Genomic DNA, 25507 nt, shown 5'->3' with positions numbered 1-25507 from the left:
TTTAATTTGATAGGTTTCAAGTTCACATTACTTAACATTAACCTGTTTGAACAGTGGAATTAATTCGATTGAGTTACAATTAGAAATCTAGATTCAGAAGATCATGAGAACATGAAAACAATATTCCTATTTCTCTCAAACTTTCCTAGTTTTGAAAAATTGGTGTTGTAGTGGATAGCGAAAAAGGTTATTTCAGAATATAATGAGACCTTGATCAGATAGGCCAATGGAATGAGGAGTGGTTGATGGAGTTGAATTTAGATAAATGTAAGGTGTTGCATTTTGGCAAGGCAAATCAGGGCAGGACATATACACTTACTGGTGAATGTTGCCAAACTTAAGGACCTAGGGGTACAAGTGCACAGGTTGAAAGTGGAAGTCATAGGTAGAGAGGTGGCTTGGTTGCTCAGCGCATTGAGTATAGGAGGAGTTGGGATGCTATGTTTTGCCTATGCAGGATTTTGGTAAGGCTGCATTTAGAATACTGCATTCAATTCTGGGCTCCCTGCTCTAGGAAAGATGCTGTTAAACTTAAAAGTTCAGAAAAGATTTACAAGGATGTTGCCAGGGTTGGAGGGTTCAAGTGATAGGGAGAGGCTGTATATGGTGGGGCTCTCTTCCCTGGAGCATCAGAGGCTGAGGGTTGACCTTAGAGGCTTATAAAATCAGGAGGGGCATGGATAGGGTAAATAAACAAAGTACAAAAGGCAGAGAGAGTCCAAAATGCAGAAGGTGGAGGTTTAAGGTGAAAGGGGAGGGATTTGAAAGGGATCTAAGGGGTTGTATGTGTATGAAACAAGTTGCCAGAGGCTGTTACAATTACAACATTTAAAAAGCATCTAGATGATTAAATGAATAGGAAAAGGTTTAGAGGAATATGGGCCAAATGCTGATCAGCTTAGGATATCAGGTCAGTATGGATGAGTTGGACTGAAGCGTCTGTTACCGTGTTGTTTCACTCCAGGACCAAGATTCTATGACAAGATTATTTAGCTGGATGGAATTCTGAAGGCTTCTTTGGTTGTATGTTCCAATACATTTAACTGCTCCAATCATTAAAGTAAACATGGGTTTTCATTTTATGGAAAAGATGACATGAAACTTACTGTTGACTTAACGATGGATGTGATACTAGTTTCTGAATGAACTCATTCAATCCTGCTCTTCTTTGCTTAATAAATGCTGTTAGGAAAAGAGCACAAATAGCTGAACAAAATTTTACTCTTCCGTTCCGGATGAAACATGAGTAACATACTACAGAATTGCACTGGTAATTGGAAAACTAGAAAGCATTTTCCAGGCAATGTCACTTATTTGAAATTCATTCAATTATAATGTGGCCAGACATGGATTGCGGAATACCAACTGCACAAGTTAGCAACACACAAAGTATGGATCCAAATTGAGAAGTACATATGGCCTCCAGATGGCTTTAGTAATTTCCATTAGAAAATGTTCAAGATTAACTTTACCATTCTATTGTTACATAGCAAACTATTGCATGGGTAATTGAAGTACTAAAATGGTAGATATTGAAGATGTTCTTCCTTCATTACCTTACACTGAAAGACTGAAGTGACTGGGCTTGTATACCCTTGAGTTTAGAAGACTGAGAGGGGATCTGATTGAGACATATAAGATTATGAAGGGATTGGACACTCTGGCAGCAGGAAAAATGTTTCCGCTGATGGGTGAGTGCCGAACCAGAGGACACAGCTTAAAAATACGGGGTAAACCATTTAGGACAGAGATGAGGAGAAACTTCTTCACCCAGAGAGTGGTGGCTGTGTGGAATGCTCTGCCCCAGAGGGCAGTGGAGGCCCAGTCTCTGGATCCATTTAAGAAAGAGTTGGATAGAGCTCTCAAGGATAGTGGAATCAAGGGTTATGGAGATAAGGCAGGAAGCGGATACTGATTAGGAATGATCAGCCATGATCATATTGAATGGTGGTGCAGGCTCGAAGGGCTGAATGGCCTACTCCTGCACCTATTGTCTATTCATTCAGATTCTTATGGAGGCTGAACTACAAAGAATAAACCCATTGCAAAATTATGCTGAAAGTATTTTTATCCTGATGCTGGGACAACAGTGCTCAAGTGGAGACGCATAGTGTGTTGCTCCCTTTTTTTATTTTAGCAGTTTTCATTACTCCCATTTGGATCTGAAGGGTTCATAGGAAGAAACCATGCATTTTATGAATTTACTGGCTTTTAAAGTTTCAAGAAAAAATCATTCCTCGACATGGCCAGACAGAAAGGCTGCTTCCTTAAACAACATGGAAGCAATCTTCATGCCTGGCCAGGTATAATTCAGGGGAGTCTCATTAATGGCTGATGTAGGGATGTAAACAATTTGGACTGTCAACAATAGGGTTGCTGATTTGTGTTTTAATTAATTTTTTGGGCGCTCTTCTCATCACCAAGAGATTAAAATAGAGGCAAAGCAGACTAGGAGTGCTCAAGGAAGGTGCCTTTAAAGGGCATGGAAGAATGCGAGATGCATCTCCTGGCAAACCTTGGTTTTGCTCTGATGGCATGATAGAATGCAGAATTTGCTTTGGAAGTATAATTAGAACTGGAAATTACAGAGAAGGACTAGCAGCAGCTGTCTTATTTTTGCAAGTGTCCTCATCTTTAAAATGATCTTTGCATATCTTGACAGGCATAGCAAGCAGTCATCATTATCTAGTATCAGAGAGGAGAATGGCTATTTTCACCAGAGTAGAGAATGTTGTTGTTGCAACGGAGTGGGGTGTGGGGTGTGGGGGAAGAGGGGTGGGGGGGTTGGGGAGGAGAGATACACGAGGTATACACGATTAAGAGGAGAGTGGATAGAAAGCAGTTGTCTCCCTTAGTTAAAATGGAATAACTGCATGGAATTGTAGTCGAGACTGGAAACTTCACAACCTTTAAAAAGTACTAAGATGACCATTTGAAATGTCACAACATTCAAGGCTATGCGTCAAGTGCTGGAAGGAGGAATTAGTCTAGGTTTACAATAGTTTTGGTGGTGCAGATTTGATGCACCTCTTTTGGACTGTATGATTCTAAGCTCCAGGTGTTATTCAAACATAGACATCATGACACACACTGACTGCAGGAATGTCAAAACCCAGATATCAGCAAGCATTACAAAAACCCACCAAACAACCACTGGACATCACAATCTCCAGATGGAGATACAGAATGTACGCTCATAAAGCATAGAATGACACAGCACAGACAGAAGTCAGTCAGTCAGTCAGTCAGTCAGTCAGTCAGTCAGTCAGTCAGTCAGTCAGTCAGTCAGTCAGTCAGTCAGTCAGTCAGTCAGTCAGTCAGTCAGTCAGTCAGTCAGTCAGTCAGTCAGTCAGTCAGTCAGTGTGCCTATGTGAGCTCTTTCTCCAAAACCCTTACAAATTCATTCCTTTCAAGAATTTATCCAATTATATATTGCAAGTTACTATTAAACCTGTTTCCACCATCCTTTCAGGCAATTCATTTCAGATCACATCAAAATTGAAGAAAAGTTTCTTTTTGGCTTTTCGCCCTTTTGATAAACACCTAAAAATCTGGCTTTTCTGTTTAACAATCTTCTGTTACTGCACAGTGTTTTACCTAATTCGTTAAAACTGGTTCTTATTTTGAAAGCTTCTACCAAATATTCATTTAAACCTTCTCCACCCCAAGGTAAACAACCCAGCTTCAAATTCTTGGCATAACTGGATTCTCTCACTCCTGGTGCTATTTCAGCAATTCTCTTCTCCATCCTCTAAGACTTTGAAATCCTTTCTAAATACAATGCACCAGCTAAAACCTAACTTGTGCTTTACTGAAGGTTCAAGCTTATCCTTGCTTTTAAAGTGGGATATTTCTCCCAGGAAAACGAAAGCTGCCTTGGTTATGTGCTGGAAGTTAAACTTCCTAAAGGTGTTATTGTTGGGGAAAGTTGTCATCACCCCAACGTCCCTCCAATTTTCCCTGGGCTGGTTTGAAGGTAAATGGAGAACCTCCATACAGCTCTCAAGTAAAATCTTTTAAAATAGTATAAACAATTGTTCTGGTTAAAACAAAAAACTTAAATACTGTATTTAATAGGCAGTGGGTTACTTCACAAGTTGCATGGAACTTGTTAGGATCACTGAAGCGAACTTATAGTACAAAGTGCCAGTTCAATTAAACTATTAGGGATGTGCAGGTTAGGTGGATTAGCAAACGTGATCAGTTGGAAATCCTTTAAAGGATGAAGCTGTGGCCAAGCAAAAGGCTGCTGTTTACTGCATTGCTTCTCAGAGAATGCCTTCAGTGCATGGCAAATGATTGTCGATTTCTTGGCACCTAATTCACGTACTTTCAGCCACAATTTCCTGCTGCTAGCCTTCTATACACGTAGCAGCAGCTGATCAGCACCAGTTGAACTTCTGATACCAAACCTGTTCCAGTTAAGGCCAAAATGTCATTTGTCCTCTCAGCTGCTTGCTGTACCATGTGCAAACTGGATGTTCCTTATGCCAGGTACCTGGGTTCAATCCCAGCCACGGGTGACTGTCAGTATGGATTTTGCACATTCTCTCCATGTTTGTAAGAGTTTTCTCTAGGTGCTTCAATTTCCCTCTGCACAGTTTGAAGATGTGCACGTTAGATGGTTTGGCCATGCTAAATTGCCCAAAGTGTCCAGGGATGTGCAGGCTGAGTGAATTAACCATGGGATGTGCAGGGTTATAAGGATAGGGTACAGGTATGAGTCTGGGTGGGATGGTGTTCAGAGGGTTGGTCTTTATCCATTTGCCTTGGCAGTGTGCCTGTTAAATCCAGTCCTTTTTGTCCAGAAGTAGTGTCCAAAGTTCACTATATTGGTTCCTGTGTCAAGCCCTGATTATATTGAAGGCAGAGCACAGAGTCTACAAAGACCCCTACTTCTGGTATGCTTTTTTTTAAAGGAAGTACAAAAAATTTTGATGTTCTCTCTTTTACAAGGGAGGTATTTATTACTTCATAATACTTTTACAGAAAGGAAATATATATTTCTGGAGGAGGAAAACAGGAAATTCAACTGTAACCACATATTATAACCACATTGAATTATTGATATCTTTGGTTGATATTACCTGGATCAAAATTGTCTCCAAATATTCTTTTAGCAGGAAGCTTCAGGGGAAATTGAGGGTATTGTTTCTTTAGCTAACAGACAGAAAAAGCTATATTAGTATTTAAATTTTCAAAAATCACATATTTAACATACTTCTGTAGCATAGTATTCGCAGTACGGGAGTAGTTTCCAGCCCATATGGAAGAGTGTGAGTAGATCTCATGATTTTGCTCCTGTAAGTTATGGTTTGGTACATTCTTCATGCTTACTCATTTGCCTAACCTGTTTCTTTGGTGCCAATGTTAAAAGTATTCCCCAGGTCGAAGTTATCTGATCACATAACTTAAATATCAGCAGGCAATTGTTTTGAAGTTTCTGGTTGCAGTCCTGACTAACTGTTGAGATGATAATGTTATATGAACCATAAATAGAAAGCAAAAACACTGACGTATGTATGACCGCTGGAATACATATCCCCAATTTGATCCTACTGTTCCAGTGCATCTCCTCACTTTATTGCATTCAGCTTTCTTTACCCCGATTTCAAAAATTCCAACCCTCAATCCCTTCACATTGTTTATTTCTAGCTGCCTTAAAGACAAACCTACTTAAACCTCCCTTTAATTTGGCTTTCCACCAATTCTGGAATTCTCAAATACTCAATCTCTTTTTATGTGAATCATTTTTGATATTTTATTCCATTATGAACAATCTACATATGCAATTTTCTGCCCATTTTTCCAGTTAATTTCAGTGTCTTTTCTATTCTAAAGGCAGTGCTCTGCTATTAGCTGTACACAAGTGTGTGACTAAGGTTTCAGAGTAATGTTTAATTATACTTTTCCAAGGGGGCTTTGCAGAATGGCAACAGCTTGTTCAAATTGTCTTTTTAAATTTAATGCTTCTGACACTTGAGGTATGACCTCGGGAATATTTTTGGTTCTGCTCAATATGGCACCTGACCAGGGTAAAAACAATGACTGCAGATGCTGGAAACCAGATTTTGGATCAGTGGTGCTGGAAGAGCACAGCAGTTCAGGCAGCATCCAAGGAGCAGCAAAATCAACGTTTCTGGCAAAAGCCCTTCATCAGGAATAAAGGCAGAGAGACTGGAGCGTGGAGAGATAAGCTAGAGGAGGGTGGGGGTGGGGAGAAAATAGCATAGAGTACAATAGGTGAGTGGGGGAGGAGATGAAGGTGATAGGTCAGGGAGGAGAGGGTGGAGTGGATAGGTGGAAAAGGAGCTAGGCAGGTAGGACAAGTCATGGGGACAGTGCTGAGCTGGAAGTTTGGGACTAGGATGAGGTGGGGGAAGGGGAAAATGAGGAAGCTGTTGAAGTCCACATTGATGCCCTGGGGTTGAAGTGTTCCGAGGCGGAAGATGAGGCGTTCTTCCTCCAGGTGTCTGGTGGTGAGGGAGCGGCAGTGAAGGAGGCCAAGGACCACCATGTCCTCAGCAGAGTGGGAGGGGGAGCTGAAATGTTGGGCCACGGGGCGGTGCGGTTGATTGGTGCGGGTGTCTCGGAGATGTTCCCTGAAGCCCTTTCCGCCTTCCGCAAAGACCGTTCCCTCCGTGACTTCCTGGTCAGGTCCACGCCCCCCCCACGACCCACCCTCCCATCCTGGCACTTTCCCCTGCCACCGCAGGAACTGTAAAACCTGTGCCCACACCACCTCCCTCACCTCTATCCAAGTCCACATAGGAGCCTTCCACATCCATCAAAGTTTTACCTGCACATCCACTAATATCATTTATTGTATCCGTTGCTCCCGATGCGGTCTCCTCTACATTGGGGAGACTGGACGCCTCCTAGCAGAGCACTTTAGGGAACATCACCCAGACACCCGCACCAATCAACCACACCACCCCATGGCCCAACATTTCAACTCCTCCTCCCACTCTGCTGAGGACATGGAGGTCCTGGGCCTCCTTCACCACCGCTCCCTCACCAGACGCCTGGAGGAAGAACGCCTCCTCTTCCGCCTCGGAACACTTCAACCCCAGGGCATCAATGTGGACTTCAACAGCTTCCTCATTTCTTCTTCCCCCACCTCATCCTAGTTTCAAACTTCCAGCTCAGCACTGTCCCCATGACTTGTCCGGACTTGTCCGACCTGCCTAGCTACTTTTCCACCTATCCACACTACCCTCTCCTCCCTGACCTATCACCTTCATCTCCTCCCCACTCACCCATTGTACTTTATGCTACTCTCTCCCCACCCCCACCTTCCTCTAGCTTATCTCTCCAAGCTTCAGTCTCTCTGCCTTTATTCCTGATGAAGGGCTTTTGCCAGAAACGTCGATTTTGCTGCTCGTTGAATGCTGCCTGAACTGATGGCACCTGACCAGGTCTGTCAGTTTCCAAGGGCAGTCATCACTATGACCACCATCTCTCAGTGGCCATTTGCTGTTGTTGGTTTCTTGACCCCAAATCCTGCTGATTAAGTTCCCTTCATTCTAACTGTAGATGCACTTAATCCCAAACGTGAACTTAACTGTCAGTTTAGACAACTTCCATTTGATACCTATTCTCCGATCAACCTCGTAAGCTCTGTTAAGCATCCTGAACCTCGTCTTCAAGGTATTGGAAACGACAAAAGCACACACCTCATGTTATGCCTGCCAAATCCTCTTTAGGAACATCTGGAGTCTTGTGCCAAACTGGGAGAACTGTCCTACAGCCAAGTCAAGCAACTGCCTGACACCGTCTCAACCTTCTGAGGAAGGGTCACTTGACCCAAAACATTAACTCTGCTTTCTCTCTACAGATGCTGCCAGACCTGCTGAGCTTTTCCAGCAACTTCTGTTATTGCTCGATTTACAGCATCCGCAGTTTTTTTCAAGTTTTGCTTTATATTGTCTCTAAGGTATGATTGCTTGGGTATCACTACATATTCTCAACAATATCATCACATTTCCTGGTTATGTCCTTTCCCACCGGCAGAACAGACCCACTAGAGGTGGTGGTAATATAGTGATATACAGTTGGAGGAAACTTGCTCTGGGAGTCCTCAACAAATAGTCTGGGCCCCAGGATGTCTCATGAATGGTCATAAACAGGTCAAAAGTGGGCAAGAAAACCTCCTGCTGATTAGCCAGTAGTTGGTAACAATGAATCAGTTCTCTTCTACAATGATTTGGATTTGCTGGTGTTGAACTGGGGTGCACACAACATCAGGCTATAGTCCAACAGGTTTAACTGGAAGCACTAGCTTTCAGAGCGCTGCTCCTTCATCAGGTGGAGCATGTGCTAGTGCTTCCAATTAAACCTGTTGGACTATAGCCTGGTGTTGTGTGATTTTTAACTTTGTATTCCTCAACAATAAACACTAATGAGAGGAAACACTGAGCATGGACTTGATGGGGAATTTCAACATCCATCATTAAAATTACTTTGGTAGCAGTACAATTGACTGAGCTGGTCAGGTCCTAAAAGACACAGCTGCTTGTCTGGATATTCTAATCTTTAAATCATTCAAACCTGCAAGGAAGGGCTTGATCCCAAGGCCTCATCAAAAACATGTGAATATATTTTATATCAACTTCACAAGAGAAGGTTTGCATGTTCCTGGGTGCAACACTTCCCATCACACTTTGTTCACTGGCTTAAGAGAAAATTAGAACAGGAGAAAGCAGGAACATTAGAGTGATTAACAAGTGGTCAAAAACTTTCTTTCTTGAAAGAAATAACAAAGAACCTATAAAAACAGCCAACTATTCTGGAATGATCAGTCCTAAGAGGTTAGCATTCAGGATTTAAGATTGTTACATTAATGAAATCATTTATTATTTGAAAACTAAAATCTCTACATTTTGCTTTACTTTCAACCAAGCATAAACTAAGAATAAAGATTTAATTTCATAAAAATGTTTAAAACAATTATTATTAAACTGAGGTGAGGAATAAGTGCTGGCTTAGACATGGGGTAATACGCTTATAAAAATGGCATGGAATCTTCAATCCTGAACAGGCAGGTGGGACTTACAGGAGCATCTCATCGGAATGCTGGACCCACAGTACTGCACTGAAACACCAGGATTTTCATCGTCTAACTTTGGAATTGCTTGCTATCAATTTTATAAAGAATTGTAACTATTTTCTAATCAATACAAGCATAAAATATATCTAACCTGATATTAAAGCTCAATCCTGAGCCAATTTATAATTGAGTAATGAAAGCTTAATACATCACAAAAATCCAAAAATTGTTGACTGCGTCATTGCTTGTGTTAAAGCAGTATTTAATGGGTTTTGAGAAGATTTGTAGCTTAGATTGAGATTCTGGATGTAGGCTTGCTCGCTGAGCTGGAAGATCCATTTTCAGACGTTTCACCACCATACTAGCTAACATCTTTGGTGAGCTTCCGGACAAAGATAGTATGGTGACGAAATGTCTGAAATCAAACCTTCTAGCTCAGTGAGCAAACCTCCATCCAGCAGTATTTAGTGTCAGACAAACTCAGCTTCCAGCATTTGTGCAAGGTCTATTTTTTTCCAATCTGGACCTTGGAAATACATTGAAATTATAGCTGTCTGAATTGCTGTGCTCTTCCAGCACCACTGATCCAGAATCTGGTTTCCAGCATCTGCAGTCATTGTTTTTACCTCCTTAGAAATTATAGCCTCAACTCTACTCACTGTAGTAAGCTTTTATATTACAACGATTAGAAAAAAAATTCAAAATAAATGAGTAATACATATTATAAAAGCGATTCTTACACTGGAGAACATCTTTAACTGAAAGCTGCAAGTTCTAAGATACACAAGAGATATGATTAAAAATAAAAATATTGACACTACAGATAACAGAATCATAATAATTTAGAAAAAGTAAACATGCCAACTTCCAAGAACCTGATGAACATTCTGTAAAACAGAACATCTAAAGATTTATTTGAATTGATTTTCAACAGAGTACTCAGATAATGTGCATCTGCTTGTGAAACAGCACCAACCAGGTAAAAGCATACACACTCTGTACTTACGGTGTTGTACAATTTGTCAAATTCAGCATAGCGTCTCAGGACAAACCATTCATTTCTACCCACTGTCACCAGCACTTTGTAAACCTATTAGAAAGAAACAAGAAGTTACAGAAGAAAGCAATTGTTTTGTTTTAAGATATCATCACACCCAGTTGATCCATCTACTTGTAATAAAGTATACAATATTCTAGAATTCTTATTGAAGAAGGATTGCATGTTTTGCTTCATCCTAAGTGAATAGCTCGTGCACTTTTTATATGTTCTTGGCATTGTTGCTAAAGTAGGTTGGCCAATGTGGACACAGTAATACAAGAATCGTCTAACCAGTAACTGTGATCTATTGTAAAATCCAGCTTTCACTTTTGCCATTTTTACAGAATTAGAGGTGTGTGAGCGAGAGCGAGTAGCATGTGACAGATTCAGAAAGAAAGAGAATAAAGAGCCATACAAAGATAACTGAAATGTAAACAAACTCCCAAATTTTATTGAAACTTACGAAAATATTCAGTTTACTAACATGGACCAAATACTTGGTTACACAGCCTTCATGTTAAACAAAATGAAAAATTGTTTGCAACTTCCAGAATACTCGCCAAAAGAAAACTTTGTTCTATACTTACAGTGTATCGTTTTTTTTTCTCACGATGTTCATCAAAGCTGGGAATACTGACGTTAGGGGGAGCAGATTTTGAATCCATTTTTGTTCTGTCTGAAGCAATTGCAAAGATCAGTTCCAAAACTGAAGAAATGGCTCAAGTTGAATTTTACAGGAGTTTATCCAACGTCAATAACTCATGTGCACAGACCCGTACATCCATTATGAGACCTAGTAAAGAACAAATCTTATTTACACAACAAGAATTATGGCAATTGTACTTTCATGCTGGGTCAGGATATAGATGATTATGTAAAACTACTGTTAATGCATGAAGCATCATCAAGTGCAATTTTGTTTTGCTGTTTTTAAACAATTTCTTTTAACCTATCTTGAGAGTCTGAAGGTGCATAACCTATAGCTGGAGCTGAGTGTATATCTGATCTAATTACTGCAAAAGTACCTTGCAGTTTTACCATGGTTTTTGTTGAGAACTGGGCAAGACTGTACATAACATCAGTCTGCATGAACTGGTGTATATCGAATTTTGTGTTTTGCTGTTCACACTTAGAAGACTCTTCTGGATCAAGTGAGACTTAAACCTAGGCCTTCTGGACCAGAGATGGGGACATTACCGCTGCAGCACAAGAGCCGTGGGGGCAATTGTTTAATCAGATTCTAGACAGGCACAATAATTGTACAAATGAGGTTAACTGGTTACATTAATTAACACAAATACAGATAACAGCTGAATGAAACTTCTAACCTTGAAGTTTAATTAGTTAACTATAACAGGTACACATTAACTTGGAAAGACAAGCCAAATGGAAAAGGAAGATGGGAAGCCCTACCTAAACAAGGACTTAGTGCTGGTGCTTCAACTATTTACAATCTGTATCGATTACATAGAGGAGAGAGAGTGTGATGTATCTAAGTTTACTGATATTACAAAATTAGCTAGAAATGCAAATTGAGAGAATGATACAGTCAAAGAGATGTACTCAGTTTAATTGACTGGATAACAAAGTAGTAGATGGCATTTGCGAGAGATTTTTCACTATGGTCGTAAGAATGGAACAGTACAATATGTTGAGAGAAAAAATTTGAAATTTCTTAGTGTTAAAGTACAGAAAGACTTGGGTAGACTTATGCAAGAATTACAAAATCAATATGCAGGTATACCACACGATCAGGAAAGTAAATGGGTCTTTTAAAGGATTTGTAGTGTAAGAATAACAATTGTACAATGGCCTTAGTTGTAAGGGCTTTGTGGAGGCCATGATTAGAATACTCTATTCCTTTAAATCTGAAGATCAAAATTGTAAAGTATAGTTGTATTGAAGACAGAATGGTGAATGCTCATTAGATTGCGCCTTGGGTATGAGAGGGTATCCTAGAATAAATTGAATCTATATTCATTGTAGTTATGAAAATGAGGGATGAACTCACTGAAACTTTCAAAATTTATGAAGGGGATCGATAAGGGATACAGTGGGACTTCTCTGGTTATGGAATCTAGAAGGGAGGATAGTTTTAGGAACTGAGATAATGTGACAGTACCGTGCCTTTAAATGGGATTTGTTCTGTTACAGTGAGGCGTTGCCACAGAAGCAGTGGGTAAACAGCTTGGAGTTCCCAGAGTGTTCCTTTTAAATTCAACAAAAGGAGCATGAGTGGTGGAGTCAGGTTCACACTGACCCAGGGTTTTAGTTTTGCTTTCAATTGAAGCTGCTAGATACATCTGTCTCTACTACAGCTAAACATTTGAGTTCTGCCATTAGATTGTCTCTTTCAATGTTCCTTTCTCCTGGATTGGAGACAGCAAGTGAGAAAAATTGGTTTTGCTGAATTCGCTTTTGCCAACGGGATACTGCTATATTGGAACAGTCGATAATTAGTAGTTAAATAGTTAATAATTAAACTTGCCTTTAAATAAGATAAAGTTAGGATCTAGGCTATCTCCTTGATATAGTTGAGTGGTTTGGGTCTGGTCCATAAAAACGAGAATACTTTTCACCCAAAGGGATGTGAATCTTTGTAATTCCGTAATCCAAAGGGTGGTGGATGTACCATAACAGAATATATTCTAAGGGTGACTTTGACTTTTTGTCACTTGATTCCCGAAGTGACATCGGGAAAGGAGAGCTGAAACCAATCTTCAGCCATTATCATATTGTCTGGTGAGAAGAATTAACAGATGGTATGTCTTAGGATCGTAGAATTCCTACAGCATGGAAACAGGTCATTTGGCCCATCGAGTCCACACCAACCCTTGAAAAAGCATCCCATTTATACCCATGCCTCCAACACTATCTCCGTAATCCTGCATTTTCCTTTGCTAATCCACCTAATCTACACATCTCTGGACTCTGTGGGTAATTGAGCATGCCCAATCCACCCAACCTGTACATCTTCAGTCTGTGGGAAGAAACTGCAGCATCTGGAGGAAACCAATGCAGACACAGGGAGAACAAACAAACTCCACACAGATAGTCACCAGAGGGTAGAATTGAATCCAGGTCCCTGGCACTGTAAGACAGCAGAGCTAACCACAGAACCACCCTCTTCTCTTGCTCCTACTCTTAAATGTTTTTATCTCACCATTCTGAACAGATAGAAGCAGTAAATATTAGATTCTCTATTTTGTCAAATCGTCCGTAATACCATAATAGGATATTACTTTATTAGAATGTTCAGAGTTGTTTGTATTAATTTTCAGTAAGCTCAAGAATTATTGTAACAGTTAGTCATACATTTTATTGATGTTTGATTCATTAAGGCAACAACTAAAATGATTCATTGTGAATCATTAAGGTGCTAAGCTCACAGAACATTCTTAAGATGATGGTAAGTTTTTTGTTGCCAATATTCCTCCCTTTTTTTAAAAAAAAAAATAAGGAGGCAACATAGCCAAAAGGGACAATATATCTTTTTCCATGATATAATTACTCCTGTACATTTACGGAATTGTATACCACACCTTTATCAAATACCAAGACTACGTGTCTATACACAGACATAGTGAGGGTATGGGGGAAAGGAGGGACTCAAAATCCACATTACAGAAAATATTTCTTGCGTGACTCCAACATTACAAAATGCCAAAGCTGTCAGAACTTGCCTTATACACAATCAGGACATCAATAATATATTGGAATTACTAGTTATGAGAGAAATGAAACTATATTTTTCTTACAATGACCATGACAGTTACTCCTAACTCCTGGCACTCAAAGCCCAAACAACTTGCTGTTTGCATCCAAAAAAAGTTCAAAGTTTTTATACAATTCCAGGAGTAGGAGTAGTTTTCCTGAAGTACATTCAATGCCTAAACTGCTTACGGTCGAGTGCAATTTATTATTGTTCCATTCAATACATGGAAAAAAAACATCCTGAAAAAAATAGTTTCTATTGACATAGGACTTCTTTAAAGATTTTTGGACAACAAACATTACAACAATCCAACGTTTTAGAAACCAGCATTTATTTGTGATTAAAAAAGGAGTAGGTTTGTGATATCCGAGCACGTTGCCTGCGAAGGTGGAGGAATCAATTGTGGCTGCCCGAGGGCCTTTGAAAGTATGGATCTGACTAAAGGTATGAAGTATTACACCCATCATACAGTGTCTATTGAGGCAAGAATTAATGTAAACTTCACACTGTAACTGCTGGAAATGTCAGTCTGTATGTATATAGATTCAGAACATAATTTCCTGTCATCACACCCTAACAAGCAACTTGATTTATTATTGTCATGTACACTGACACACAGTGGAAAGTGGAAATAAAAATCAAAAGGAACAGAGTGCTGGGTACAGTTCTGTGGAAGGGTCACTTGACCCAAAACGCTAACTGATTTCTCTCCATAGATGCTACCAGACCTCTGCGCTTTTTTAGCAATTTCTGTTTTTGTACAGAGAAAAGTCTGTTTTTTGTGTTCTGGGTAACAGAATACAGTATTATAGCTGCATGGGAGGGGGGGGGGGGGGGTGCAGGAGAGGAGAGGAGAGGAGGAGGGGGAAAAAAAGAGAGAGAATTAAAAAACTTTTGAAAGTCTGTTCATAAGTCTGATAACAGCAGGAAGGAAGCTGTTCTTGAATCCGTTCATGTGTTTTTAAACTTTTAGATCTTCTGTCTGATGGAAGAAGATGGAAGAGAGTCTAATGGGGTGGGAGGGGTCTTTGATTATGTTATTTACCTTCCTGAGGCAACAGAAAGTATAGATGGAGTGAATGGATGGAAGGCTGGTTTGTGAGGTGAACTGGGCTGTGTTCCAAACTCTCTAGTTTCTGGAGGTGTTGGGATCTGCAGTTGTTGTGATACACCCAGAGCTAGAATCCTTTCTATCGTACAGCTAAAAAAACAATTGGAGAGAGTCCTTGTGAACATACTGAATTTCCTTAGCTACCTGAGGAAGTAGAGATGCTACTGTGTTTTCTTGACCATTGTGTTGAGATAGGGGAACCAGGACAGATTGTTGGTGATCATCACTCCCAGAAACTTGATGTTTTCAACCATTTCCACCTCAGCACCATTGATGCAGAGAGGGGCATGCCCTCCACTCTGCTGCCTGAAGTCTGTGAGCAACTCGTTTGTGTTTGCTAATGGAGAGATTGTTGTCTTTACACCATGCCACTGAGAACTCTAACAATTTCCTGTACTCTGGCCTGTCGTTGTTCAAGATCCCACCCACAACGATCGTGACGTCAACAAACTTGAAGATAGAGCTGGGCTAGAACTTTGATATTTTAGCTTCCTAAATATCAGAGAAATCATTCTACCCAAACAGGATAAATGCTTACATCTCAATTTTTCAGATCCTTACTGATTATTATGTGCAATACATACACATCTGTGCAAAAAAGATACTTGAAAGAAAAAAAATTGTATAGAGTATCATCCCAAATTTTTAATTATTGTTTTGATACACACAATCTTTGTATTATCTTCATTCAAACCAAAATCTGATCCTGCCTTGGCATACAAGTATCTTTTCAACATGTAAAACAAAACCTGTTCAATCAAAACTCCCACAAATTAAACTTCACCCCTTTCTATAAATAGAATGCTGTCGCTCTGGTACCAAACCTTGTTCAACCTGAAAGTTCAGTTTCCGTTCTCAGCAGCCCAAAATGATAGAGCAACACTCTAAACATTTTCAGTCCTCATTAACTTCCAGCGCATGCCTCAATAGTGTTAATTACAGCTGGCTGTGACTAATGGGCAGGACTACACGATCAACTGATGGCTTCCAGCAATTGGCATCTCACCTTTAGTCATCCTTTCTTTGACAAACTTGCCGCCACATTCTCAGTCCTTCCACTATTTATTTCCCAGTACTTGAATCTCACTGGTTAATTACATTCTCCTTTTATTGTCCTGTTCACTTGGGTTCTAAACGATGCCTTTTCCTCACTGCACCGTTCTCAGCATAGATTTTCAACAACTTCATGAACAAAACTTGTGAGGTGAAATGTCTAGGCCAAGTCTATCAAATGGCAGATAATATTAGATACCCTGATAGAGCAAATTCTGGCCAAATATGCTGATCCACAATCACTCAGACTAATCATCTAATAGCATTAATAATGATGGCTTTGTTACTGATTTGACAAAATGTCTTAGAATCATTTTGACCAACCACACAACAAGCAGGTTCTATTGGCCAACAAAACCTCTGGCAAAAATAAGTCTTATTGCAATTGCTGACCTCTCTCAGTCACAGGTTTGCATTTTGACTAAAACGAAAGAAAGAATTTGTCTTTCCATAACACTTCTTCCACAACTTTTGCATATCTCATATTGATTTATAGCCTATTAACCATGTTTGACATGCAGTCACTGTTGTAACGCACAGAAATACGACAGCTGATTAAGAAAACGTGATTTACTTCAGATATATTGGAGAAGCTAGGGCGGTTTTCCTTGGAGAAGAGATTTGATGCAAGGATTCAAAGTCTTGAGGGATCAAGAACAAGTGCACAAGGACAAAAAGTGTTTCCAGCGTGTTCGGAATATATAGTCGTTTGGATTACTGCTGAGGAAGAAAAGGCATTTTCATTGAAGGCTTTTGTCTTGCACTCGTTAGGACCATTCACAATAATACCACGTGAAGGGAAAAACATTTATAAAGGACTCGGGAAGAGAGTTAAAGAGGTTCAGCGATGGACTACGGCGTTGGAGACAGAGACTGAGACCTTGGTGGATCCATGCCCTGAGAAACAGGTTCAGGCCCTGACTGAGCAAGTTGATGACCTGGAAAAGAGAAGTAGGAGGGAAAATATCTGGGTTGTTGGCCTGCCAGGGGAAATAGAAGGTGGGGAGCCAGCAAGTCTTTTTGAAGACTGGTTGCCACAATTTCTTGGCTGGGTCACCGAGATGGACCAGACGAAGGTTGACAGAGCTCACTGATTGCGGTGTGCAGATCCGGTCAGGGTCAGTGCCCCACCTGGTTCTGATAAGATTTCAATGCTACAGGGACAAGCAGAGTGTCATGGAAACTTCTAGAAGGCCGAGGAGAGATCTGCAGGCCCTGATCTATCATCAGTGAACTGAGATAATGTTTTTCCAGGACTTTTCTGCGGCAGTGATCCAGAAAAGAAAATCATCGGATGAGGTTAAGAGAAGGTTTTAGATTAGATTAGATTCCCTACAGTGTGGAAACAGGCCCTTCAGCCCAACAAGTCCACACCAACCCTCCGAAGAGTAACACACCCAGACTCATTTCCCTCTGACTAATGCACCGAACACTAGGGGCAATTTAGCACAGCCAATTCACCTGACGTGCACATCTTTGGACTGTGGGAGGAAACTGGAGCACCCCCCGGAGGAAACCCACACAGACACGGGGAGAATGTGCAAACTCCACACAGACAGTCGCCCAAGGCTGGAATCGAACCTGGGATCCTGGCGCTGTGAGGCAGCAGTACTAACCACTGAGCCATCCCCTAAAGGTTAAAGGACTTTGGTTTTCAATATTCAATGAGATACCCAGCAGTGCTTCTTATTACTTACAAGGAGACTATGTGGTCATTTCACTCCTTGGAGTAAGCCAAAAACTTCTTGGACATTTGTGGTCAATAATGTAGATGTATTTATGGATACGCGCAATAGTCTCTGGGTTTTTTTTGTCTTGCTTCTATTTCTTGTACTTTCACTCTTTTCCCAAAGAAGCTGTTGTTGGAGTTTTTTTTCTCTCCGAGCTGGAGTGGTTGGGGGGGTATATTGTGGGGGAGTAGGCAAAGCATAAAGGTATAACAAATACAAATGTCCTTTGTTTGGTTTCTTCCATTGCTTGGGTTTGGGGTGTGGCTTGAGCTGGAAGGGGGGATGGAGGTGTTTGGGGGAAACGTATGCACCTTCTCTGGGCAGGGGATAGTGGCCCCATTAAGTGTCTTTGGGTTTTGTAGTTAGTTTTCTTTGGGTTTTTTAAAAAAAAATAGACTCTAGGAGTCTCCTTTTGAGTATGCTTAGCGTGTTGCAAGACAAATTCTTCCTCTCAGCAGGTCAAAGGATCATGGTTAGCAGCATTCGGAAATGGTGCACCTGGAATATCAGAGGGATTCATTCACCAGTTGAGAGAGAAAAAGGTGCTGCAGAGTCTTAGAAAGGAGAGGGTAGATGTTGTCCTGTTACAGGAGACTCATCTTAATGACCAGGAACACTTGAAGTTGCAGCAGGGTGGGTTTGATCGGGTGTTTTTCTCGTCTATTAGTACCAGGAGCAGAGGAGTGGCAATACTCGTCTGGAAGGGTCTCCTATTTAATTTAATAGATTGTGCTAAAGATGAGTGTGGTCGGTTTGTTATTCTTAAGGCCCTTACACGTGGCCTTTGAATGTCTACAGTCCTCTGGCCCACCCTCTTAAATTTCTGACTGATGCACTATGCTGATGGCCTTGGCGTTGCAGCATATTATTATATGGGGGAGGGTGGGTCTTTTATTGCCAAATGGATCCTCTGCTGGATAGAACGCCCAAAAGGTCTGTTACACTGAGCAGTGTTATAGATGTGTAATGAGTGTGGTTTCCACACTGTAAGTAATCTAAATCTTGTGCAAGTTCTTTTTTCAATAAAAATAAAATATTTTTTAAAAACTTTCACAGCAACATGTGATAGTCCAACAGGTTTATTTGAAAGTACAAAGCTTTTGCAGGAATCCAAGTGCTTGTACTTTCAAATAAACGTGCACTCTGCAAGAATAAGTGGCACTATCTTTGCTTTGCTACCTCATTACTCTAACTCTGCCATCACATTCTTATCTCACCAAGGCTAACCATCTACAACTCTCACTCTTGTTTACAGCAACTTGATTCCCCACTCACTCACTGGGGACACCTCAACAGTTCTGCTCCCACATCACCATGAACAGTTCTTCCATCCAATTGCATTTAACTCAATATCACCATTTTTCCCCCAAGCAGGCTGGGAGGGCAAAGTAGTAGCTGACGTTAGCTTCCCTGCCTCATGAGAGGATTATGGGAATGGCCAGAGAAATTGGAGGCCACTCATGCACACACTGATAGCTCCCAGATCAGTTAACAGTATGTGGAGGTGCCTGTGTTGGACTGAGGTGGACAAGGTTAGAAGTCACACTATAATGATTAAAAGATTAAATTGTACATTAATGTCCAGAGAGAGGATAATGTTAAAGGCTTAAACTGTACTGTCTTTCTCCAAAAAGCTGAACATTCTGGAAGTGGATAGGGGCAACATTCTGTCCGTCAGATAGCATGCAGAAATGTGGATGACCATCCCTTGTAATCCACACTTCATTTGGGGCTGCCATTTATTACTATTCTACTGTATTATCAAATTAATCTCTCATTCAGTCCCTTCCATTCAGAAATGCTTTTATAGCCAATCCCCCAGCCAATCAAATTTGTTTGCATGATCATCCCCTCCCCCATTCTGAAGTATATCATACCTATTTTGTCCAGGGAAATAACGTAGCCAGAACTTGTTTGCAGGGCCACTCTGAAGCCAGGACATTGAACACCAATATTGTCTTGGGGAATCACTGAGTCAGGAAATTATTTGCATAACGATTCCCAAGGATTAGGGCATTTACATTATCTCAGAGGATGACCTCATCCTACCATGTGGTTATGGGGCAGGAGGGGCGTGGGGTGGTGAAGAGTGGCCGGAGTACCTGTGAGCACTACCAACTGACCTGTATAAAGGGGACGTGTTTCCTTTATTTGGGGCCTCTTTGACTCGACTTTGCACACCTAAGAGGAGGGTCAAAAAGGAGTCACTAGCTTGTACAGGCTTTAATAAACTTTAACTGTTTATAGAAGTTGATGTGTGGGAATTGCATCTCGTGGATGAAACCTCAGGAAAAGAACACGACACCAGGTTACAGTCCAACAGGTTTATTTGAAATCACAAGCTTTCGGAGCACAGCCCCTTCCTCAGGTGAAGTTCAGCACATGAAAGAGCAGCACTCTGAAAGCTTGTGATTTCAAGTGAACCCGTTAGACTCTCACCTGGTGCCATGTGATTTCTGACCTAGTTTAAAAAAAAAAGAAAAATCACAACATCAGGTTATCGTCCAATAGTTTATTTGGAGGCACTTGCTTTCGGAGCACTGCTTCTTCATCAAGCGGTTGTGGAGCAGAATCATACAATATAGAATTTATAGCGACAGGATTGCAGTGTCATGGAATGTAATGTTAAATTTAGCTCGAGTCTTTCATCTTTTAGAACGATCATGTTAGTTTTGTATTCTTCATGTGTAAACCCCAGAACATTTTTAAAAGTTACATTCTTAAGCTAGCTTTTAACAATAGGTGCCATCTCAGCTCAGGTAATGCATCGAAGGTGTGAATGATTCTATGATTCCGAAAGATGAAAGACTCAAGCAAAATTTGTTTAATATTACATTCCACGACACTGTAATCCTGTTGTTATAAATTCTGTATCACTCCACAACCACCTGATGAAGGAGCAGCGCTTCAAAAGCTTGTGCTTCCAAATAAACCTGTTGGACTATAACGTAGTGTTGTGTGATTTTTAACTTTGTCCACCCCAGTCCAACACCGGCACCTCCAAATAATGACTTCTGACCTAGTTAATAGGCTTCATTGTACTGCGCTGCACCTCTATCACATTACCACTTGTGAGATGCTTTCTTTAGATGCTCAAATTTATCCCCTATAAAGGCTTCTCTTAATGTAGGTACCAGTGACACCTACACGACCATTAATGCCTGAATTTGAGCACGTCATGTTCACTTCCTGAGAGGAACCACTCAACTCTCAGAGAATGCTCCGATAACACTTTCACTGGCACTCACCGCCAACTGAGAGTCTTTCACCTCAGCAGCAGCTGAGAACTCTATCTAGATTTGACTTGATCACAGTTTGGTGGACACATCATAAAACCGTAAGATTAGGAGAAGAATTAAGCCATTTTGTCCATTGAGTCTACTCCCCTCATTCAATCATGGCTGATATGTTTCTCAACCCTATTTTTCTGCCTTCTTCCTGTAATCCTTGATCACTAACCTGTATTTGCAACTTGTTGAGGAAGAAAGATCTGAGGTGTCTGAAATTGAAAGGGCTGCCAAAAACTAGGAACCTTCTCAGGCCTCAGGAGATGGTAGTCCCATGCTGATCATTAATAACTATGCACAAGTACCCTAGCGTAAGAATAGCAGGCAGGTTGGTCAGAGACACTTGGACAAACTGAATCGAAGGTTAGAGATGACTGACATGCTCAGTACCATGCTGCTTTCTCCTGAATTACCTGTGTAGGACGGAGATATTGATAATGGCACTAGATCTTGCTGTATTGATATTCCATGAGGAATAGCCTTTTCAGGATGTGATTCCTGAGAAGTCATAACAAACATAAATGAGGCTTTGTATTAGGCTGTTATATTGTATGGAATGGAAGCCTCTGAGAAGGTCAGTGAATTGTCTTTGTGTGGACATCAATAACTTCACCTTATTCACATGTACGCATTACAAGCCATTCACCAGGAGAAAGTGAGGTCTGCAGATGCTGGAGATCAGAGCTGAAAATGTGTTGCTGGAAAAGCGCAGCAGGTCAGGCAGCATCCAAGGAACAGGAGAGTCGACGTTTCGGGCATGAGCCCTTCATCAGCCATTCGCCAAACAATATTGGGAGATTTTCAGTCTTACAGGACTACACTTTCATTACCTACCCCCAAACACACAAGACGTGCAGGATGGATTAAAACAGACTATATTCTTTCTTACACTTCAGTGTACAAAGATAGCAGATCCAAGGCAGTTGTAGCAATGAAATGTGTGAAAGAGGTTTGTGAATTGGCAAATATGTGCAAGCTTACCTGTGGTCACATCAGCTTCATAGAGATGATAATACTTTGATTGTTACAAATAATGGAAAGGTCGCTAGTACTGGAGGCTAAGGTTTGCAATGTAAATATGGGTCAGTGCAGGAGCTGCAGAAGAAGTGCAGCTCGACCACCAACATCTAACATCACTGGATCTACGGATGCACGACTAATGCAACTGCCCCAGCAATCATTCCCCAGACTAGAAAAATAAACTTTGGCAGACACCTTGTCTTTCTTATTTTTCATTCAAATCTCAACAGTGAAATAATGTTATCCATTTCACAATACTGGGAGTTCTGTTCAAACACTTCACGTTCCATTTTGTGTTGCTCTCCCAGTCAATTCCATCAGCTTGTGGGGTTCCCCACATTCCCATTCAACCATTTTATTAGGTCATAAATGTCCTCTATTACTGTCTCCTACACCAGGCCCACAGTCCACTGAACCCAGAGTCATAGTGGTCCTGTTAGGGTGAAAGGGAAGGCTTTCCTGATGAAGGGAAGGCTTTCCTGATGAAGGGCTTATGCTCGAAACGTCGAATTCTCTATTCCTGAGATGCTGCCTAACCTGCTGTGCTTTGACCAGCAACACATTTGCAGCTGTGATCTCCAGCATCTGCAGACCTCATTTTTTACTGAAAGGGAAGGCTGGCAGCTATAGGGAATGCTGGATGACTAAAGAAATTGAGGGTTTGGTTAAGAAAAAGAGGGAAGCAGATGTAAGGTAGAGACAGGATAGATCGAGTGAATCCTTAAAAGAGTATAAAGGAAGTAGGAGTATACTTAAGAGAGAAATCAGGAGGCCAAAAAGGGGACATGAGATAGCTTTGGCAAATAGAATTAAGGAGAATCCAAAGGGTTTTTAACAAATATATTAAGGACAAAAGGGTAACTAGGGAGAGAATAGAGCCCCTCAAAATCAGCAAGGCAGCCTTTGTGTGGAGCCGCAGAAAATGGGGGGGGGGGGGGGATACTAAATGAGTATTTTGCATCAGTATTTACTGTGGAAAAGGATAGGGAAGATATAGACTGTAGGGAAATAGATGATGATGACATCTTGCAAAATGTCCATATTACGGGGGAGGAAGCACTGGATGTCTTGAAATGGGTAAAGGTGGATAAATCCCCAGGACCTGATCAGGTGTACCCGAGAACTCTGTGGGAGCTAGAGAAGTGATTGCTGGGCCTCTTGCTGAGATATTTGTGAGCTTGACCTCGGTCGTGGGCAAGTTGTTGGAGGGAATCCTGAGGGACAGGATGTACATGTATTTGAAAAGGCAGGGACTGATTAGGGATAGTAACATGCCTTTGTGCGTGGGAAATCATGTCTCACAAACTTGATTGAGCTTTTTGAAGGAGTAACTAAGAGGATTGATGAGGGTAGAGTGGTAGATGTGATGTGGACTTCAGTAAGGTGTTCAATAATGTTCCTTATGGGAGACTGGTTAACAAGGTTAGATCTCACAGACTAAAAGGGAGAACCAGCCATTTGGATACAGAACTAGCTCAAAAGGTAGAAGACAATGTGTGGTGGTGGAGGGTTGTTTTTCAGCCTGGAGATCTGTGACCAGTGGAGTGCCACAAGGATCAGTGCTGGGTCCACTACTTTTTGTCATTTACATAAATGATTTGGATGCGAGCATAAGAGGTACAGTTAGTAAGTTTGGAAGTGACACCAAAATTGGAGATGTAGTGGACAGCGAAGAGGGTTACCTCAGATTACAACAGGATCTTGACCAGATGGGCCAATGGGCTGAGAAGTGACAGATGGAGTTTAATTCCAATAAATGCGAGGTACTGCATTTTGGGAAAGCAAATCTTAGCAGGACTTGTACACTTAATGGTAAGGTCCTAGGGAGTGTTGCTGAACAAAGAGAACTTGGAATGCAGGTTCATAGCTCCTTGATAGTGGACTCGCAGGTAGATAGGATAGTGAAGGTGGCGTTTTGTATGCTTTCGAGTTGCGGGGTCATGTTGTGGCTGTACAGGACACTAGTTAGGCCACAGTTGGAATATTGCGTGCAATTCTGGTCTCCTTCCTATCGGAAAGATGTTGTGAAACTTGAAAGGGTTCAGAAAAGATTCACAAGGATGTTGCCAGGGTTGGAGGATTTGAGCTATAGGGAGAGGCTGAACAGGCTGGGGCTGTTTTCTCTGGAGGCTGAGGGGTGACCTTATAGAGGTTTACAAAATTATGAGGGACATGGATAACGTAAATAGGCAAGGTCTTTTTTCTATGGTGGGGGGAGTCCAGAACTAGAGGGTATAAGTTCAGGGTGAGAGGGGAGAGATATAAAAAAAAAAGAGAACTACGCAGCAACTTTTTCACGCAGTGGGTAGTATGTGTATGGAATGAGCTCAAGAAGAAGTGGAAGAGGCTGGTACAATTGCAACATTTAAGAGGCATTTGGATGGGAATAAGAATAGGAAGGGTTTGGAGGGATATGGGCCGGGTGCTGGCAGGTGAGACTAGATTGGGATAGCTGGTCAGCATGAACTGAAGGGTCTGTTTCCATGCTGTACATCTCTTAGTTCTTAAAACTAATGCAACCAAAGGGTATGGGGCAAAAGGTAGGAACAGGGTACAGAGAGGTGATGGAAGCTGGTACAATTATAACATTTAAAAAAGGTATCTGGATGGGTACATGAATTGGAAGGGTTGAGAGAGATATTGATCAATTGCTGGCAAATTTAGGATATCTGGTCAGCATGAACAAGTCAGACCGAAGGGTCTGTTCCATGCTGTACATATATGACTCACTGATTGGAAGTGAGGGTTTGAAGGACAGAATGGCCTACATCTGCCCCTATTTCCTACGTTTCTATATTTCCTCTGATTTTCTGTAAACTTAAACCTGAAACTCTTCAAGCCACAATGTGACCAGGATAGGGTTAAATAAGAGCCTCCGTTATGAAACATGATGGAAGCAAAAATTTTTTTTTTTTTTTTTAAAAAGATGTCTAAAAGAAACCTAAACCTAGATTATTTGCTACAGCTGAGCAACGTCCTGCATTAAACATAACTCTGAAATGATGATTTCACCGATTAAGAAGGGCTACAACATGCAGAATAAGGAAGGCAACAGCACTCTCACTGCTCTTTTGCTCAAACAGGATATTAGTAAGTCTACTTCCTCAATTAGGCCAACATCAAGGGGCTGAGGGAAGGATGAAAATAAAGCTGTAATATTCATCATTATGTAACTGTATTTTTCCACCCGAGTTATGCCAGCTACCCACTTCACTGCCAAGAAAGTGACTCATTGCTGATTCCAAGAAAATTGTGCCAATGTGAAGAGGTAACCCATCCTTGCAGTAATTCTGCATGTTATTTGTAGTTCCTTAGGTTACTTCATTTAGTTTAATGTCACGCAAGTGCATGCTTTTGAGAAATTTTCATTTGGTCAATTCCACCCACCTTACACTGCACTCCGTAGAAAAATGAATCTGTTCCCATTTTTGCTGCATTGAAGTTAACTTAATACAATCTAATGACACTTAATTTTGCAGCAAGTTACTACAGCAGTTATTGTC

The 25507-nt window shown here is 41.1% G+C and overlaps 1 protein-coding gene across 4 annotated transcripts in view; it reads right to left on the bottom strand.

Annotated features, from left to right (window-relative positions):
* The window catches only part of sgk3 (serum/glucocorticoid regulated kinase family member 3), a 90824-nt gene that overhangs the window by 30190 nt on the left and 35127 nt on the right, over positions 1 to 25507 (bottom strand). For all 4 annotated transcript variants that reach the window (XM_060822684.1, XM_060822683.1, XM_060822685.1 and 1 more), the window contains 4 exons: positions 10676 to 10881; positions 10056 to 10139; positions 5088 to 5160; positions 1107 to 1182 (listed from right to left, as the gene is read on the bottom strand). In XM_060822684.1, coding sequence (XP_060678667.1) covers positions 1107 to 1182; positions 5088 to 5160; positions 10056 to 10139; positions 10676 to 10753 — 311 coding nt within the window. In that variant the 5' untranslated portion in view covers positions 10754 to 10881. The remainder of the gene's footprint in view (positions 1 to 1106; positions 1183 to 5087; positions 5161 to 10055; positions 10140 to 10675; positions 10882 to 25507) is intronic.

Source organism: Hemiscyllium ocellatum, chromosome 4 (genome assembly GCF_020745735.1).
Source record: "Hemiscyllium ocellatum isolate sHemOce1 chromosome 4, sHemOce1.pat.X.cur, whole genome shotgun sequence".
NCBI lineage: Eukaryota > Metazoa > Chordata > Chondrichthyes > Orectolobiformes > Hemiscylliidae > Hemiscyllium > Hemiscyllium ocellatum.
The sequence above is the reverse complement of the archived record's forward strand: the minus strand, read 5'-3'. Positions and strand labels throughout refer to the sequence as shown.